Source organism: Haliotis rubra, unplaced genomic scaffold, assembly GCF_003918875.1.
Source record: "Haliotis rubra isolate DU_JTF1 unplaced genomic scaffold, ASM391887v1 Scf243, whole genome shotgun sequence".
NCBI lineage: Eukaryota > Metazoa > Mollusca > Gastropoda > Lepetellida > Haliotidae > Haliotis > Haliotis rubra.
The window spans coordinates 1,150,651-1,171,169 of NW_025766481.1; the positions used below are offsets into that span (position 1 = coordinate 1,150,651).

The 20,519-nt window shown below is 39.3% G+C and overlaps 1 protein-coding gene across 4 annotated transcripts; it reads right to left on the bottom strand.

Moving 5' to 3' along the window:
• Positions 1–8,958: 8,958 nt before the first annotated feature.
• On the bottom strand, positions 8,959–13,236 carry LOC124278880 (monocarboxylate transporter 3-like). 4 transcript variants are annotated; one of them, XR_006899206.1, is made up of 7 exons: positions 12,946–13,236; positions 12,601–12,744; positions 11,842–12,084; positions 11,343–11,427; positions 10,687–10,812; positions 10,147–10,231; positions 8,959–9,309 (listed from the first exon to the last, which is right to left on the bottom strand). XR_006899206.1 is itself a non-coding variant. In XM_046714661.1 (6 exons), the coding sequence occupies exons 3-6, from the start codon at positions 11,902–11,904 to the stop codon at positions 9,116–9,118; spliced, it is 468 nt and encodes a 155-aa protein (XP_046570617.1). In that variant the 5' UTR covers positions 11,905–12,084; positions 12,601–12,744; positions 12,946–13,236; the 3' UTR covers positions 8,959–9,115. The 4 variants fall into 4 exon arrangements, 2 of the variants coding, with proteins under 2 accessions (XP_046570617.1, XP_046570616.1); XR_006899207.1 differs by lacking the exon at positions 10,147–10,231 and having other exon boundaries at positions 10,687–10,864; XM_046714661.1 differs by lacking the exon at positions 10,147–10,231.
• Between the last annotated feature and the right edge of the window lie 7,283 nt (positions 13,237–20,519).

A 20,519-nucleotide genomic window follows, 5' to 3' on the forward strand; every position in this document is an offset into this window, starting at 1 on the left:
GTTCATCTGGTAGCTGATTTTGTCTCTGGGTAGATCTCGAGTAAAAATTGTTCTCTGCCAATGATAAACTGGTCACCCGTGGTCCAAGAGATTGAAGTTTGAGACTGAAGAGGCACCAGAGCGAGGTGAAATTGGGTTTAATGTCGTACTTGAGAATATTTCGCTCATATGACGACGTGCATGCGTGTGTATGTGCATGCGCGGTTGCTTGTACGAGCCCAGACGTAAGCCGGGTTTATAGTGCTAGCCCACTGAGATACCATGCCGCAGTTAAGCAGGAATACCCTACTCAGACACATTATACTGACTCCGAGCCGACCAGTCCTTGTTATACCCATTAATGCCGAGCGCCAGGCAAGGACCAACAAGTACCATATTTCAACGTCTTTTGGTATGAACGGTCTCGGATCGAACCTGCACTCTTCCGATCTCCGATCGGACCCAAATTTGGCAGGAAATAGAGTGGGTGAGTGAGTTAAAATTTTACGTACAAGGGCAATATTTCAGCCATACCGTGACGAGTGCAGGAAATAGAGACAGTACTGATTTTGCAGTACCGATTTTGACAACTGAATTGGGGTAGGAGACTGCAACTGAAAGCATTTGCTCGTAGAAGTTGGGGATTGAATTTGGACCACATATTCCCCGTTCTCATTTGTGCAGTCTGAATTCCCAAGAGTTTCCCAGTGCAACATAAGACGCTTGCCTTGTAAGTTAAAGTTTTGACACACAAGTAGGAGAGAGTTTGATGCTTAAGCAACATACTTTGATAACCTTTGTAGGCTTTCGAATATTTATAAGATAAAACGTGTACAGTTTTGTATGAATTCTGATAATATGTTAATCTTGAATACCTGGTTGAACTTAGTGTCCGGTTTACTGGAGACACAAACGGGGTGTTATGACACTGCTGTTACACTCATGCCGTCTCCGATCACGTTCGGAAAGAATGGAACCAGAACGAAGCATGTAATATTTGTAACATATTCAAGGGCATGTTGAATGTTTTTTTCAAATACCTAAACGATTCTATCTTAGATTATTGCCACCCAGAGATTGTGGCCACGAATCTGCAATCTAACTTGTTCCATCTTCATCACAGACTACAATGCATTAAATGTCACATCTTTAATCACAAAACAAACTATTTACAAAGTCGATATAAATTAAGATCACATTTCAAGCAGATTCAATATGACATTGTTAAACACTAACAAGCAGCTGAAATAGGCACAGTCCTGTACCATCTGGTTATGCCTCCATGCACTGTGTAAGTATACTAATACTACTGTTTAGCAAATTCTAAATATCACCCATAATAGGAAATATGAAAACGTTACCTAGTCCCAAGATATACATGTATGTAACACTGAGGATAGAAAAGCCAAAACAAGTATCAATATACTTGTCATGTTGCTTCAAAATAGTCTATTCTCTTCTAGCATGTCCTGATTATATAGAGAATTACAAAATGTGCACACAAATGGGAATTAGAAATTGAAAAATAAGCCTTGTTCTGGACAGGCAATTTAATGGGCAACTCCCAAATACACAAGATGCTTCCTGACCACTGATCTATGAAAGACATTACAACCCATCCATCAAATGGCACTGCCGAGGACCAAGGTGCAGTCAATACACGGAGAGGAGCATTATATGGGATAGAAGATACAGGAAAGGAGTTAATGAGTTGAAGAGAGCAAGAGACCACGAGGCAAACGTCACTGGCTGCACTCAGTGGAAAGGTCCTGAGTGAGAGCCAGATCCAGAGCCATTAACATGAGATTTAACTACTAACATATCAGTACACTGTAATGACATCAAAATCAGCTTATGAAGGACTGCGAGATATACCCCTGTTATCAATTCAGAACATGGAGGTGTTTTCGGGTATGATTAATTTTCCTCCAGTATCATTTCATGGTCCTCAGAAATGGTGCTGACATGCACAAGAACCCAACCTTGCTCCCTTCATTTAAAGAACAGTACGGTTTTTAAAAACACCTCGTTTATTTGTGTTGAGGTGTGTAATTGGGCGGAAGTTTTCTTTTGTGTTCAGTCTGAAGACCTTTTGGGGGGGAGTACAGTATGTCCTTTGCATAACCATGGAACCTTCCGTTGTGTTCAGGGGGCGGTGGGGTAGCCTAATGGTTAAAGCGTTGGCTCGTCATGCCGAAGCCCCGGGTTCGAATCCCCACATGGGCACAATGTGTGAAGCCCATTTCTGGTGTTCCCCGCCGTGATGTTGCTGGAATATTGCTAAAAGCGGCGTAAAACCAAACTCAGTCAGTCAGTCCGTTGTGTTTTAGGTCAGGTTAACCCATTCGTGGATAAACCCGTTTCCAATACGAACATGGAATACAATCAGGCATTAGATGCAACAATAGGTTCGATAACCATTTTCAGGCCATCGGAGACAATCAGGTACATTATTGAATTGCATTGATCAGCTAAAAAAGGAAAAGTTTACTGAACGAGATAAAAAATGTATATTTTTAAAAATCACTTAAGTAGCCCCAGATTCTGAAAGGGAATCACTTAGAAATATATTAGCTTGCATGGCAATGGAGTGTTCAGAAGAAATATTATTTGGAGGCCAAGAACACAGACATCGATTTGCAATAATTTTAGAGCTGCTTATGCAGAAAGGTAAAGGAACCTCTATGGAAAGGAACTTCACAGTGACAAGCACTTAGTTCATGTGCATCAAGCTGCCATTCACGAAGATTTTGCTCCGTCAGATTAGCAAACATGGGCATGACTCAGACCAAATGTTTCAGCTTGTTTGATACTCACACTCAGGAAGTGTCATTTTAATATGTAGAAGCGACAATTTTCGTATACCTATATTTCTATCTGGATAACAACAACGCCCAACTGGGGCAACTGTAGCCAGGGCTGTAGAAATAGACGAGCAATTAATCATCCTGATGTCACACAACGTTATATGATGGTGGACTGGTATATGTATACGTCTTATACATCAATAGAAGGATGTTGAAGAGCGTCGCGAAACGTTCAAACACACATTGATGCCTTGTCAGGACCCTCCTTATAGAGTCGCATGACTGTATCCATTCAGCGTACTTCATCCAGATATCAGATCAAACCACGGCATCGGCAGTGTCTGTGTTGAAACCACTGTTGTCAACACCTACAACGTCCTGATGGTCTGCCTTTCTTGTGTTTGTACAGAACACCATTTGTTTCCTCATCAGCACAGACAGCATCAACATCATCGTCACGATGAACGACCCCCCGGCAAGGTAGAATGGGGTAGCCTTGTCATATATCGTTGATAGGTAACCTATAACAGTTAAATTCATTGCAATTTGTTAAGATGTTTTCAAAGAAACATTCATCGCGTACGTTTACAGCTACGACATGTTTCAATCACAATGGTGAGAACATTAAGATTAAGAACGCTGTGTTTCTTATTAATCAACACAGTACATTTCAGTATAACATCTAAATATACAAAATTTCTGTGGAAGTCACAAAGGGTGGTTTTGCATGCCGTTGTACGTGACGATGTATGTACTAGATCATAAACGGGTCGCTTCTTGTTTGCGATTAGATATTTCCTCAGAGTAATCTAATCGGGGAGAGAGAGAGACATTACATTGCATTTTACACTGACCCAGTCTGATTCGTCGTTTCTGAGTATGTTCCTATCATTATAGTTCATTACAAACCATCACGCAGTTCTTTTCTGTCTTACTTTGTATCGGTGATCCTCCAAATGCCCCAAATCCTATGCACATCATAAAAATGCCAAATGTATTTGACAAATTGTGAAGTCCGAACAGTTGAACTAACACAAGAGTAAGGACACCAAAAAAGCCACCTGAAATGCCAATTCAACACTTTTACAAAATAGTATTAGTCGGAGAAGTTAGTCGTCAGACAAAAGACAAAAGTAAATCATTGTAGTCAGTATAGTTCCAAATTACATTTCGATGTTCTGAATTAAAGGTACATAAAATAAAATAAAAATAAAGTGCATTTTCAAAACCTTACCTATGCCAAGTCCATAAATCGCCCCGGTTATGTAAAACGCAGTGGCATTGTCACAAAGCGGAATTAAGAGGTTGGTGACACCCATCCCACAGATGGAAAGAAGAAATATGTAGTATGCTGCCTTTTCAGTTGCCATGGAAATGCCGGCAAATATAATACGACCAACCATGCTGCCATAGCCGGGGGCGGTCACGATGAAAGCAGCTTGTGATGGCGTCAGTCGGGACATTGTGGAAGTGAGGTATCCAGGAACGAAGGTGTTGAATGTGTAGTAGCTAAATCCGAGGGTGATGTGAGCGATCGAGGCTGTGATTGTTCCTGGAATCCTGAATATCTCGAGACAGTTGACCATCGTCTGACGCAGCGAGACAGTTTGCTCATGAGAAGAACCTTAAAGAATGGCAAAGGACATTTTGAAAATATTTCTAAATATGATACAAAAACACCAATGATTCCCTCTTTTGAAATGAGCTGAGACTGAATTAAAATATATTACTGTATGATATACTTACTTGTTCTGGCCTTTGGAGTAATCAGCATAGCGCAAGGTATAAAGTGTAGTGTCAGTGCACCATTGATCAGACATGCACCCCGCCAACCAGTCGTGTCCGCAGTAACATCTGATAACGGTGGCCACATCAACATTCCAACGGCTAACCCAGTTACAGATATTCCAACGGCTACAGGTCTCCATTTTGAGAACTGTTTGGTGACATGTATCATGGTTGCTGTATAAGCCAAGCAAGCACCAGTACCTGAGGTAAACAATACCAAACATGATATGTTTCCTTTACAAAGATGCCACTTACATAATTTAAGTATAGTTGGATAAGTATTGATTTTATAGAAACCTATTCTATTTGTCCAATACGTAGTAATCAAGTTCCATGTGTAATGTTTTTGAAACATTACTAGGCTTTCACCACATAAAAATATGTGTACTTGATTAAAATGTTCTGTATGTCCTATTCGTATTCAAAGTCAGTAAATTATTTTCTCAAATTACTTATCATTTGACAAAGGCTCATAAACATATGCAATTGTAGGATAATATATTAAATTTTCCCGTCAAGTAGGGATGATGTTAATATGAAACCTTCCTAGGAATTACTAGCCTTTAGTATTTACCCACATAAACTCAATACGAACTGATGCAGTACAGACCTGGAAACACACCAAGTGCGAAGTACAACACGTTCAGGTCGTTCACCTGGCTGCCGATGATAAAGCCAGCGACAGCCAGCAAACCTCCAAACAACGTGGTCCAGCGACCCCCGAGGCGATCCACACAAACCACCCCAAGTAAAGCTGGAATAAAAATAATCTGAGTTCATTATTATTGGTACATACCTCTGTTTTCAGTTGTGATGGAATGGATGATCAAATGTCCAGTTTTTACATTTGTAACAACATATTTAGTTTTAAAATTTTAAAAAGAATCAAGACCTAAAGCAGATCGACATTCTGATTTGCTAGTCTGTTGTTGGCTTTTACTTCTACTTCAATATATTCTGGTATCTATTTCTACTGCATATCAATAGATTGTAATTAGTGCCGTGTGTGCAACTAAAACATTATACCGACATAAAAATGGGTAAATCTTTATGTTTTGATCCACATAATAATGTTTGAGTTGGCCTAAGAAGTAATGCTTGAATGCCTTGAAACAAACTTGCTGTAACTGACAGTTTCTTCAGGAATTACTTAACTTTTACAACTATATCTTCAGAAACCTGAACGCTTACATGCAATCCCACAAAATCCGCCGTAGAGAGATCCTATCCAAGTCACCTCCTCCTCTGAGACGCCAAGAGAGTCCTTCATGTATGTATACATTACTCCATACGAAGTTGCCAGACCGCCATAAAACATGTTGGCAACGAAACAGCTCACCACCGACCCAATCTGCCAGTATGTACTTGTGGTAACTCGAGGGGTTTCATCAGGAGAGCTAGCCACAGAGATGCTGTCTTTAGTTGCTTGCCTGTGATGAAGTCTTCCAACATTGTCACCATCTGGACGACGACTGGGACACTTCTCGACTCGACATGTCCCCATCCTGAAGTCACCAGGAACATCCAACACATCGCCGGAAAGCATTATAACAAGCTGAAACACACAGCAACGCTGCTAATGAGAACACCTACTGGAAAGCAGCAGGGTGAATGTGATGTGATGATGTAGCCTCTCTCGTTCACCCAGTGTGGAAAATATGTGTCATCCATGAGAAGTCATACCCTAATAATGTAATGCCGAGACAAATTACACCTATTTATTCTGGCTCTGTCCAGACTTGTGCTACGTGAGCTGGAGGTACTGTCCTCATGTGGGGCAAAAACACTAGGCAGCTGGACTTGTTTCACTGTGAGTTCCTTTGGTGTTTTTGAGCAAGACTAGCTGTGTGTAACATTATACTTAAAAAATATCAATGTATTTATGATAGCATAACATGAAACTAATATTGACCTAAATGATGGTACCCTAAGACAGTCTCAATCTGTTGACGAAAGCAATGTATTTTATAACAGAGTATTTACGGTAAGTTCGCAGTATCATTACACAAATAATGTTCCACGAAATTAATTAACTGACAACTGAGTAGAATATGTTCAGAGAAGCACCCACGACAATCCTATGCATAGTACCCCGTGCCTATTCCGTTAACTACGACCGTTGTTCAGTAAAAAAAATACATACGTAGAGCATTTTCGGTACCCCGCAGAGAGTGTTTACATGAGAAACATAACATTTTACTTAGGTAAAGCAGGTACACATTTTGGTTACTTTGGTGACTACGGTAATGTGACTCAACGGCGATACTGCTATTGAAATTTCCAGTATATAAGGATTCATGCTATAACATATATAAGAGAGAATACAGTACTATTTTTACTTAAACAATACGGACAACGTGAAAAACAAGAACACATTGATGCGAAACATCAACACAGTGGCAACAGATTAGCATCTCTTCATTTAAACAGCAAACAAATAAATTTTACCTCAAAATATTATTAACAGTGGCATGTTAAGAACAGAAATGGGTAGTACTGGGTTCAGTTCATCTACGGAAACTCAATGGTGCTACTTGTGATAACATAAATGTAACCTTGTTACTGAAAACCATTGTTATTTCAGTTATTCATTCATATATAATTTTTAGAAATTTAGAAATTTGTTTACGTCACGTAGATTATATTTTAGCTAATTCAAGTTCGTGTAAGAAACTCAAATTTTCGAAAAAAATCCGGTTGCTCTTATGATTTTCTGGTTGATGCGATTATAATCTAGTCATTAAAATATTTCCTTGGGATTTCAATTACCAAATAACGATTTCTTTTTTGTTAGATAAATTAGTTTGTTATTACTTCTCGTGTATACATTTTTATTTCAAATACTCGAAATTTTGATCTTTTGTTGTTGCTTCGATTATTTTTCGTTGCTTTGAATTTGTTTCGTAAGTTCTAATATTTTCTCAAGATGTTCAGTTTTTAATTAAAACTTGAAGAAACAAGTAAATAGTCGATGTAATAAGAAACTAATCTAGGTTTCTAAAAAAACAGCCCATAAAACAATTGAGATCACGAAAATATTATCGGAGTGACGAGAACGATTTAGAGCTTCAGTTGTTTCGTGACATCAACACACACTTAGATTATTTAATAATATAAGTACAAGTGATGTGTAAGGTAACAAATGCAGGTACCATCCAATCACTTGAGGCCTGGGATGCTGCGTCAATGCTTGGATGTACTCCTCGGATAATCTGAACCGATAATTCGTTTCAGTGATTTCTTGCAGATCGTTATGATTGTTCTTACTACCATCTTATGAAAATATTTGTGGGTTTTAAAAGTTCTCCTCTCAACATGATGAAAACAAGATGTTCCGATTTCCACCAAAAAAAACGGTTTGATATGACATATGGTAGTATGTTTAGTATTGTGTAGTATTAGTTCGATATATAAATCCTGGGAGCGGGTTGTCAGTAACTGTGTTGATGTCACCCTATGACAGTTGATGTCACCCTATGACAGTTGATGTCACCCTATGACAGCTGTGTAGACTGATGCGCAGAAGGTCAATCACTGTGAAGGTCCGGGGTAGAATTGATCTTCAGTAATCCATGCTTGTCGTAAGAGGCGATTAACGGGATCGGGTTGTCAAGCTCGCTGACTTGGTTGACACATGTCATCGTATCGCAATTGCGTAGATCGATGCTCATGCTGTTGATCACTGGATTGTCTGGTCCAGACTCGATTATTTACAGACCACCGTCATATTTGGAATATATATAACACCGTTGGAATTTTGCTGAGTCCGGCGTTAAACAACAACCCAACCCAATCGCTGTATTGTTTGGTCCAGATTTTACAACAAACAATATATACACTCGTCGTTTATGACTCGTTAGCCTTTTGTGTGTCTCCAAATCTGATTACAGTGAACGTGTCTTCAAAATGGCTCTGTTACGTCCATGTCACAGCACATGTTATATGAACAGCAAATTATTCTAATGAAGATTTGAGTATACAATATGGAATAATGTTTAGCATAGCCTGTTTACACTGGACAAATAGTAGTTCTTCGCTCTCTGGAATAATAATGTATAAATCACTGCAGGTGTGGAGAGAAGGTTGTTGTAGTCGTCCAAACCATCTTGAGTGAGGGAGTGAGTATGTGAGTGCGATTTTACGCCGTTTTCTAGCAATATCACTGCGGGGGACACCAGAAATGGGCTTCACACATTGTGCATGTGGGGAATCGAACCCGGGTCTTCGGCGTGACGAGCGAACGCCTTATCCACTAGGCTACCCCATCGCCCGTCTTCATTGTTTGTGAAGAGTTACGTCTCTTGTCTGCCTCACTTAGCACAGGTAATGAAACGTGTTACGTGGCATTAGAAATCTATTATCAGATATTACGACAATGCATATGTCTGAGAAAAGTGGTTTATTCACATTTACATGTACAATCATTAACCGCGAAGATTGATGTTCTTCCTATAATCGTTTGTGGTTTGTTCATTTGTTATCCACTGATATGGAAACACGGCCGTAATTCAAACGACATGCCAGGTATACCTCAGTGGATGTCATACAGGACTGTCGATGGAATCTAGTTCCACTGCCTGGTTGGTTACTCCCGTAACGGCGGGGTCGTCTCTGTGTCGGGATCCACGTTGTCGTCTGAGCAGGAAGGGAAGGACGACCAGGATACTACTGATGAATGAAGCTCCGGTGATGTAGAAGATGACCTCCTTGTGACCAAACACATCGGCCAGGTAACCTGAATGAAACAAACTGATATTGACAGGACAAGAGTCTGAGCATCCTGCACGAGAACACATTCTGGATTGTTTCTAAGCCCCAGTAAGTATTGTCAAGTTGATTAACCAGATGCATCAAGCTGGTAAGGAATAGAGCTATGGGCATGGCAGACCACCTGTATATGTAGTCACAGGTTTGTGGGTCATCACAGACAGATACTTGAAACATTGCTAAAATATAATATACTACTGAAAAACATAAAATATACTCCTAAAAATCAGAACAAATCCCATATGTTTAGACCCTCTACTAATGACACATGTACCAAGTTCTATTGAAAGAGTGATCAATGCCTGGAGTGGAGAAGGTCGGTGACTCGATACTCGACCACCGTATACCAAAAGACGTTAAGATATGGGACTGAATACATCCGTTTCTGGCACCATGTATACGTATTTATTGGATGAAACATTAATGGAGTAGACGGATAGACAGTAATCGTGATCTTTTTTCATGTCACCTCGTTCCACTTAACCCCTTTGAGCCAACACTGAGAAAAGAATATAATTTCAAGTTTCAAAGGGGTCGAAATGCCAAGGTAAAATTCGGGCTGAGTAATTGCCATAAATGGGTTTGTAGAAATAGCTACACATGGCAGCTTATTTGAATCCGGATTCGGACCTTGTGAACAAATCAGGGTTTCTTCGTTGGTAGAAACAAGCATGTGAAGCTTCAGCTTGTTTGCTGCAGTGCTTCTCGGAAGACGATGCTTGTGACACAGACGGACGACAAACTGGCCCCGGCATTAGCTCGCCTTCCCTAAGTACATACATCTCCGTCCACGTATAGTATCTACCTTCCACATGAAAGTATTCTTCCATATCCACAAATAGCTCAATTGAGGTCGATGGACGGAGATGGGAATTTTAACCTTGGCTACTCTGCAAAAGGAGTGTGCACATAATCAGCAAGGGAGGCTACTCTGCAAAAGGAGCGTGCACATGGTCAACACGTTAGGCTACTCTAGTTCTAACACTGGGTGGTGCGTTAAGTTTTCTGACATTTGAAACAAATTAAATCATGGCCTCACTTTATTGACTGTGTTTGAACTCGATATAATAATATCATCTAAAAATGTTACCGCTGACATTGTATGAATATCAAACAAAGATTATTGTTCTTTTGGAAGTGATAAAATAGATATGCTTTGTCATCATATGTAGGGATCCATGTTTTAACAAAGTGTAAACGTCTTAAGGCCTGATTAAGCTTTTCTGGTACATTAAGTTGATATACTATGATGAGACTGAATCACAGTTGAAAACTGACTCATTCATTCACTTAATCCCTCAAAGATTTAAAGTTTAAGATACGACATTGAGATACAAGTACTTACTCTGCAATGGCGGGCCGCACAGTGATCCAATACCTTGCATCAGCAACTGGCCTCCAAGGAACTTAGGAAGATTCTCAAGGCCGAACAATCTGACCAACATGGGACACCATACCACAGAGAAGCCTCCTAAATCGAGGACAGTCATAGAATAATGAACAAACATTGTTCATAGGTACATCTGAAATGCAATTGTGCTTAGATAATTGGAAACCGATGTTACAAGGACTTTTACTCAATAATAATAAGTTACATCTAAAATATATAGAACAATTTCTTTGTATAAACAGCTTCATATAAAGCAATGGAAAGAAAACTTCTGATAGCGTGACCGAAACTCACCGCAGGCCAATCCATAAAATCCTCCAGTAATGTAGAAGTCGTTCATATTCTGACATAGTGCCACTATAATATTTATCAACCCACAAGCAGTCGTAGCTGTAATGGATATATGGAGTGGAAAATTTTGATTGAGCATAGCTACTACGCTGAAAAGACATCTGCCAAATATATTTCCCGCTCCAGAAATGGAGACAATCAGCGCAACTTCTGATGACGTATGGCCCGGAAGTGACGTCATCACATAGTCCGGGATGAATGTGGGGAAAGACATTATACCAAGTCCTAAGAAAAAGTAAGAGAGGCAGAAGGTGTTGTACCCAGGAACTTTAGTTGTAACCTGTTCTCTGAATCGTTTCCATAGAGACCCCTTTTGAACCTTGCGGCTGTCCCAGGTAACCGGAACTGCAATATGACATTGAAATTACATGGGTGTCGTTTCGTGTGTAATGTTATAAGCAAAGCAATACAAATCTGGCCCGGGAAGACCACTGACTATAAACATTTTGAGGAGGTGACCCACACAAGCGAGTCACGAGGACACGACATCTGACACGTCACACAGCTTGACCTACTGATATGATTTTAGTTTCCTCTTAGAGCTATGGCAGACCCTATTCAGAGGCGGAACCAGAGGGGGGTGCGCAACCCCCTTCCCCGAAAGAAATTCCCTGAGGAGCATTTCCCCCTAACTTTGGTCTTCATGATTTATGTGCACCCCTTTTCTCCAAAATCCTGGATCCGCCCCTGCTTTTGTAAATACATCTATGGAATCCTATGTAAAGAGCACTAACAGGAATGATAGAGAGAATCGCCTACCTTTCGTGAGATTGGGTTTGATCCACAGCGCACATGGAAGCATGTGTAACACCAATGCACCATTAATAAGAAGAGCGCCCCGCCAGTGAAACGTGTCAGCTAGACTGGACATCAATTGCGGCCATACAAGACCAGCAACTGCCCCTCCAATGGTTGCACCACCGGCAGCAAGTGGCCGCCATCTTGAAAACAACCGGTTAAGATGAACGGTGGAGGAGATGAAAACGAGCGATGAACCTACGCCTAGTGACAAAACAAAACAATTGACTGAAAAGAAATAATATTTCCATGCTCATTGAAATGTGACTAAATCTATCTTGACAGTAGAATTATGCAAAGTCCTAATATTCTATATGTATGGGTTTTTACAAAAAAGAAGTGCGTTATGGCTGAAATACTGCCAACGTGATGATACATTTTAACTCACTCACTCAAAGAGAAGGGGATCACAAAGTATAAAGTCTGTAATGTAATGACCAGTACGATGAGCGTTTCACAGTCTGTGTTTCACTGCTCTATCGCAGCTCTACTATGCACCACCTATCAAAACACGTCAAGTTTGAAATTTCCCATGTAACACTTTCCCAGATCTCCCGTTATTGTCCTTCCAAACTGATATCTCTTACAATTCTGGAAATTTGGAGTTATTTCCGAGTATCCCTAACTCTTTTCAAGAGTATGTATGTGTATTTCTGATGAAGAGTTACGTTGTGGTTAATCATTTTTCTTAAATCTATAAAGCTACTTTCAAAAACAAACCTGGCAAAACTCCAAGTGTTAGATAAAGGACATAAATACTACTTGTCTGACTGCTGACTATCACAGAGGAGGCAAGTACAAGGCCTCCAAGCAGGTGGGTATAACGACTACCCACTCTCTCCACTAACACTGACGTCAGCACAGCTGAAACAAGCAACACATACATTATTCTACTGTAAAATAGATAGCAAGCCTTTTAAAAATACAGTTGAGCAACGAAGGCTGAAAATATTTAATATTTACTTTGTACATGAATGTGCAACCGATACATTTTATGTTATTTCAGTATCAAAGATTTATATGTAAACGTATCAAAGTGTGAGCACATATTACAGGCAGGCTTACACGTGAGACCATAGAAGCCACTCATGAGAGAGCCGATCCACGCCAGCTGGTACTCGGTCACCTCGAGGGGCTCCCTCATATAGGTGTAGAGGACACCGTAGGTCTCTGTAAACGAGTTAAAAATCATAATGGACATGAAACAACTGATGAAAGCTACAGTTTTCCAGTATCGATCATGATCGCGTTTTGTATGTTCCATTACGTTGTCCGAGCGGGATAGATGTTCAATGGCCATTGTCTTTGTGTTTGGTGTCATCACTACTGTTGCCCGGCACCTTACAGCAGACAACGCACGTCAGTCGTCAAGTTCTCAGTCGTGAGAATGAATCTGTTGTATTAACAGTGTTGCTATTTTATAGCTGTAAAACGGGGTTGTGTCCAGCCCACTCTGGTCGTAACCGGTATTTTCAGATTTCCCCCCACTAACGTGCATGACTTTCAATGTAAAGGGCGTTACTAATTGGAAAATGTTATTCGTAGAAATTGTTAGTCAGTAGAAACACGTCACTAGAAAAAATGCTGACGTTCACTTACACTAATGTAGCGAAACTATTTGGTAGTCCAAACTGAACCAACGCCTATACATTTCATATAGAAAGGAAAGATTTGCCACTGTGGCAACAGCAATGCTCCGTTCTCTATCCAAATGCTTGTTCGAGAGGTTCGGGCTTCTTTTTTATCTTTTTTTGTATGTAATGAAAGCGCATGTGTGTGTGTGTGTGCGTGCGTGCGTATGTGTGTGAATAAGGAGGATGCTTCACGAGACAGCTGGAATATTGCTGAGTGCGACGTAAAAGAAAACTCACTCACTCGAGTCAGCTGTCTCCACTTACACACTACAACTGTGGTTATACGCTTGACACATGTCACCATTATCCCAATTGTGTAGATCGATGCACATGATGTTGGTCACTGGATTGTCTTGTCCAGAACCGATTATTTACAGACCGCTGCTATATAGCTTGAATATTGCTGAAAAAAACCCCAACTTCAATCCCGTTCTCAGATGAGGAATAATTGTTTTTGCTACGTTCTGCAAGCGATACTCTTAATGGAATATTCAGTTTAACTCACAAAATTCAGACAAAAATACCGGCAAGAACCTTGTCTGAGTGTTCTACAACCACAGGCCTATGACGAATAACAATTTAGACAAACAGAAGGGACACAAAACAGCACTCCACCAGGAATAACCCTACAACGAATTTTTTTCATCTTTAGCAGAAGCAGTTGATTGTCAGGCGGAAAAGTGTGTGTGAATGTAAGTGAGTGTTTGTGTGTGTGTGTGTGTGTGTGTGCGTGCGCGCGCGTGTGTGTGCGGGAAAGCGCTCGTGCGTGCGTGTGTTTGTGTGTGTGTAGTGATACAGATGTGTTGGTAGACTAACGGTTAGTCTCTGACTTTACATGATTTTCATAGAATCAAATAATTCCTATTAAATTGAAAATTAGCCCCAGTGAGATGGGAGATGTTAAGCAAGTCTAGACGTGCTTCTCATCCAGTATAAGAATAATTCTGGACAACTCATCATGGCCGACTCGATCCAGTGCCACAATAACACACGTCACGCTCAGGGTAGATAGATGTTGGCGTCAAGTGGAGCTACTTTAACACAGTGTTTGTAGGTAGGAAATTAAGAATATGCCAAACAGCTCTGGCCTTCATACATTATACAAAGTCAGTTTAATCTCTCCACTCTCTTTAATCGTAGAATATGGGTCATTTTAATGTATGGCCTGATTTGTCTGAATTGCTAACAGCTGAAGGGAAGGTGTAAATCCAGCTGGTGTCCATGCAAGAAGCAAATGTACTGTAAGTCCCCATGGTCTTTTTTTAGTATCGTGATTTACCTTCAGGTGTTGGCAATCTATGGTCTGTTTTCATATTGTATTGTACACTTTCATAATATCGTTTTATGATAACATGCTAGTTTTACTTTAATATATGTGATACACTGGTGGTTTTACTGTTCTTCGTCAAAACAGACTTTTTAATTCTAATTGTATTGAACTATAATATAATATGGCTGAAATATTGCCGTTGTGACGATATATATTAACTCACACACTCACTCACTTATACAGTTATAACCCAGCTAACACAAAACGTTTCTAAAACGTTTTCTAGTGATTTTTCATGGAAATGTTTCATGAAAACGTTTTTTTGAACGTTATTTTGAAACGTTATAAAAACGTTTCGAGTAACGTTGTTAAAACGTTATCAAGAAACAAAATGCCAACTTCTACACACCAACGTTTTAGAAACGTTATTGAAACATTGGCGAAGGTTTCCCAAAAGTTTGATTGAAACCTAATTACAACGTTATAAGATCGTTAGTGGAACATTTTGAGGTTAAATATTCCTGATAACAATGTCTCCGTCCACTACAGGAATGTACATTAACTTGAAAATAATAGTCATGAAATAACACCTGTACAAAAATATTTGTGAGAAAACTCGAAAAGTGTTGTGAACATTTTGTCAAGTGGAATAGTATGTCATGTGTTTCATTAATATCATTTATTTTTGTACTGTACTATTTACTACAGATCCAACATTGTATTGTAAATATAATCCCCGTTTACTGCTGTGCGTTTAAGTTTTCCGCTTGGACAGCTCGCTATCTCTTGTATGGTGTCAGCTTACAAGAATGTTCCCAGATACTTTGTCAGGTCAGAGCAGGAACCCGTGCATTCAAAATCGGACTCAGTACATAGCAGGCGGGAAGTTCCATCACATTGCTGGATGTAGAAGACGGTACATTTTACTTTAGTGACAAGAAGACAGGTTTCTAACAGGAAGTATGTATATTCACATTATTGTTCTTCAGTCAAATTCTATATCTTGCCTTGGGAACGTTCATCCTTTGTAACTGTACGTATTCCTGTGATGTTTTCTGAACATATGTGTGATAGCTTGTGGCATAAAATCTTTGTGACGTAGTGTTAGAATGAGTGTTTACTACATGAGCATCAATGTTCACATGATCAAAATCAATACTACAAGCAAAATGAGACAGTCTGTTTATATATGTTTGCAGAGTGGTAAATTAATAAATGCACATTCATATCCAATATATGTCACAGTGTATCTGAGTTTGTGATATCAATTAAATTACAAAGAAACGTCGACTTTTAACTTAACTATAATAGTACCATTTATTAAATGACTAAAGTGTAGACATGTGTTCAAATATAGGAATTTTCTCTGTTTCTACTGCCCCGTATCCAATCTGCCGACACAGATTTGTTCACGTAGACACTCTTGCTTATCAGCGATGTACAGGAAATCAGGGGGTTATATTACATTCGAGTCGGTGACTCCAGCTCGTTATTTTATAGCAAACAATACGTCACTTCCCTAACAACCAGACCATGATTCCTCACAACAAATGTCAGTCCCCTCATAAGTAAATATAGTATGCGACTTTTAAACAAGAAATGAAGATGAGTCATGAAGAAATACTTTTAAATAAAAGTTCATCCTGCCATTAAAAGGCAACTTATCATTTATAACTTGGGCCAAATGTAAGAAATACACAATATTCAGTTCCGTAAAACTATTGTGAGTAACAACTTCCTTATGTAAATGATCCCCGTATTTTGGGAAAGTATCATACAATATAATCAGATGAAATCACTTGCACAGTTTGACAAATTGTTTTTATTTGGTTGGTAATAAATTCCTATTGCATATGATTAATGGTCTACTGAGGTTGATTGATCTGTATCTATTTTGTAAGTTTGCGATAAACACAGGTGGGAATTTGTACTCTTCAACATAGTTTCATGACACAGAAACATTTATTTAGCAGTAATTTAGCATCATCAAGAGTGAAGTGACAGTAAATATTCATAGATTTTCTTTGTGTTTTTTTTCAGAAGCCAACACAGACGCAAGAAAAGCCCGATGACAATGATGACTGATTATTTTCCATATGTATTGACGAAATGAAGAATTCTTTAAAACATATCATTGTTTTGTTTTAATTTTCACTAATAATAACGGATGACATGATTAACAAATAATTTACTTACGTGTATGTATTTATTGGACGGGATTCAAAACACTTGGTGTTGGTAAACTAGCCTTGCAACGATATCAGAAGATGATATCGTTACTGAAGATTCAACCCCAACGTTTCTGAAACGTTTTAAAAACCCCATGGAAAAACGTTTTCAAAACGTATTCAAAACGTTTTTAGAAGGTTTCTAATGTTTCTCGCCAACGTTTCGTCAAAACGTTTCTGAAACGTAAAAAAACTCCACAAAATTAGGTTTTAAATACGTTTTTTTGTACGTTTTTAAAACCATACGGAAACGTTTGTTTTCTAAACGTTTTCACAACGTTTCTGTGTTAGCTGGAAAAGTTCAACCTTTTCCCCAAGTACATAATATATGTAATTACGCAAAGCCAGGATGTATACCCTCGAAATATAAACATTATTCTGACGTCAGTTCCCTATATGAGTATATCTCTCGTGTAATTATGATAGAGCTGGTATCCCAGAGTCTACAGAGTAAATTAAGGGGTCCAGGATGAGGGGGAAAGAATAGATATTCTCAGTTCCTGATATTAAGACATGGTGAGATCGATTACTGTGTGTGCTGGCTATTACGTGAGAGACTCTGAGAGTTTGGGTTCGAATCCAGGATCCCTCAAACCAAAACTTTGATTGTTAGTCTGTATAATACGGAGAAACTGTAATCCCAAATAAAACATCGTTTCTAATAAATATTCACATAATGGTGTTTATTGTTCTTCTGATTATCATTTAAATGAATACTCGATAAATGCCTTTGTTTAACCATGGATGAAAACATGCCCTACAGTGTCTGTGTTGACAGAGGTGAAGGAACGATTATTCCTCCTTGTTGCCCGAATCATCTTGATGACACAAACATCACTTGATGGTGTACAGAGACAGTCTCGGCAGTCGACCCAGTAATAGAATCTGACACGCCGTGTGGCAGACTAACCCGTTCTTCCATGTCCTAGTCATGTACAGCGATTCGAGAAACCCAGGTCACAGAGTAGGAAATGAAACTTTCATAGCGTCATTCCAGAATACTGGCTCCGAATCCCAACTCTATGACTTCCTATTCAAGGAACGTTCTGGAGGATATATGGTGTGATCTAGTTTACTCCGTATGAGTATACTGTAACAGCTAAATATGGATTTCATGCTTTGTTTCGTTCAGTGGTATTATTAATACTTATGACCAAATGGTCAAACAATATGTATGGTCTAAAAAATTCATCTGGTATTTCAGATTGGAATTAGAATTAAAAATAACCTTGGTGGCAATTTTGCCTGGTCAAAGAGCTCCCATGATCAGTCAAAACAATGATTTACTTAAGGAAACACGATAGACATTCTGAATGTCATTCTTCATTCACTTTATTCTACACACACTCAAAATTACATTATATGTCTATCACAACACAGAACAACACATTGAACACCCCCACAAGATCATTGTGGCTCATCCGCTAGTCCATGAGTATTATGTGTACACGGCGACACACTGTCGGCGATGAATATCGACCAAAGACCCAACACATGTTGACTGCTTGTAATCCGACTCGTGTATCAACATGTACTTCTTCCAGATATCAGATCAAACCACGGCATCGGCAGTGTCTGTGCTGAAACCACTGTTGTCAACACCTACAACGTCCTGATGGTCTGCCTTCCTTGTGTTAGTACAGAACACCATTTGTTTCCTCACCAGCATAGACAGCATCAACATCATCGTCACGATGAACGACCCCCCGGCAAGGTAGAATGGGGTAGCCTTGTCATATATCGTTGATAGGTAACCTGTAATGGTTACATTCGTTGTTATTTGTTCGTTTTATTTATTGTTCGCAACAGTTACTTAAACATTCATCGTGTTAATAAATGTTTAGCGGGGAATGACTGCTACGAATTCAACGGGTTTACACTTCAGGAATATTTCAGTTTACATAAGTTTCGTTGTTTTAACAATCCTATGAGCAGCAGGGCAGTATTCGAAACTGGTGCAGACAAAAAGGGTGATTAGTTATTCAGTTAAATTTTGACTGCAGGCTGCTTAGGACCTATTCAAACATGTAATCCAGCAGGAGTTGAATGGAAGTAAACATACAACTTTTCTTCTCACTTTGACCTGAGTTATAATCTCACACACTGGTAACTATGTATGTAACTGATCAGAAAAAGTCATTTCTAATTTGTGTTGTCACCTTGTCCTTGGTGTCACCTGATATAGAAGTGTCATTGTTTCGCCTTGAGCTAGTCTACTTCACAATTCATCATTTTCCATAGGTTTGGGTATGTATCTGTCACTTAAGTTACAAAGGCCAATGTGAAGTATGTAACTTTCCTTTTAAGTCTTACTTTGTATCGGTGAACCGCCAAATGCACCAAGCCCTAAGAACATCATAAACATGCCAAATGCTTTTGACAAATTCTGAAGTCCGAACAGTTGAACAAAGACAAGTGGGAAGACACCAGAAAAGCCACCTGAAATGCGAATATGACACTTTAATAAAATGATATTTGCCAAGAATTTGATGAATTTTTTTTACGAGAATCGGTACAGTCAAATGCAATCATTTTCTGAACATTTAAATGATGATTCCAGACACATAATAAAAGAAGATTGTCGGAACATCTCACCTAAGGCTAGTCCATATACTGCCCCGTTTACGTAGAACGCCTCAGCATGTGTACACAGTGGAATTAGGAGGTTGGTGAGGCCCATTACACAGATTGAAGAAAGAAATATATATTTTGCTGCCCTCTCAGTCGCCATGGAAACGCCAGAAAATATAACACGACCAGCCATGCTGCCATATCCCGGGGTTGTCACGACGAGAGCAGCTTGTGAGGTTGTCAGTTTGAACATAGAAGTTGTAACATATTCAGGAATGAAGGTGGAGAATGTGTAGTAGCTGAATCCGAGGGTGAAGTGAGCGATGGAGACAGTTACAGCTCCTGGAATCCTGAATATCTGGAAGCAGTTGACCAATGTCTGACTTAGGGAGAGGCTGGAGCCATTGGAGGATTCTGGAAAGAAAAACGATTGATTGTCTGAGGAAAATGAAATGTGAATATGTTCAAACGCATGGATATATCATATTTTTTACCAAACCCAATTTCACTTCCAAATATTATTTACTTGACTGAACCGCAGTATGTATGTCATTTTAACTTATGGCCCGACTTGTCTACAATCGCTAACATCTGAAGGGATGGTGTAAATCCAAGTAGGGTCCATGCAGGTAGCAGAGGCACTAAAGTCCTCATGGTCCCTAGTCTGGAGATCTACCTTCAGTTGTTGGCGATCTATATCACATATTTTATATTGTATTGTCTTCTTTAATTACACTGTTTTAGTTTTACATACTAGTTTTATATTCATATCTGTGATACTCTAGTATTTTCACTGCCAATCGTCGACAGGTTTTCATAATTATTGTATATATTGTTTTCGTCACGGTATGGCTGAGATATTGCCGATGTGACGTTAAATATCAACTCAGTCACTATTTACTTGACTGACAGTAAACATTACTACAAACATGCTGA

Excerpts from the sequence above, each read along its gene's own strand:
- LOC124278880 (XM_046714660.1), bottom strand. The coding sequence starts at position 11,263 with ATGACGTCACTTCCGGGCCATACGTCATCAGAAGTTGCGCTGATTGTC. Across the intron at positions 10,813-11,025 it reads ATTTTATGGATTGGCCTGCG|GAGGCTTCTCTGTGGTATGG; the intron begins GTGAGTTTCGGT and ends TCCTCGATTTAG. Across the intron at positions 9,310-10,686 it reads GTGCGGCCCGCCATTGCAGA|GTTACCTGGCCGATGTGTTT; the intron begins GTAAGTACTTGT and ends TGTTTCATTCAG.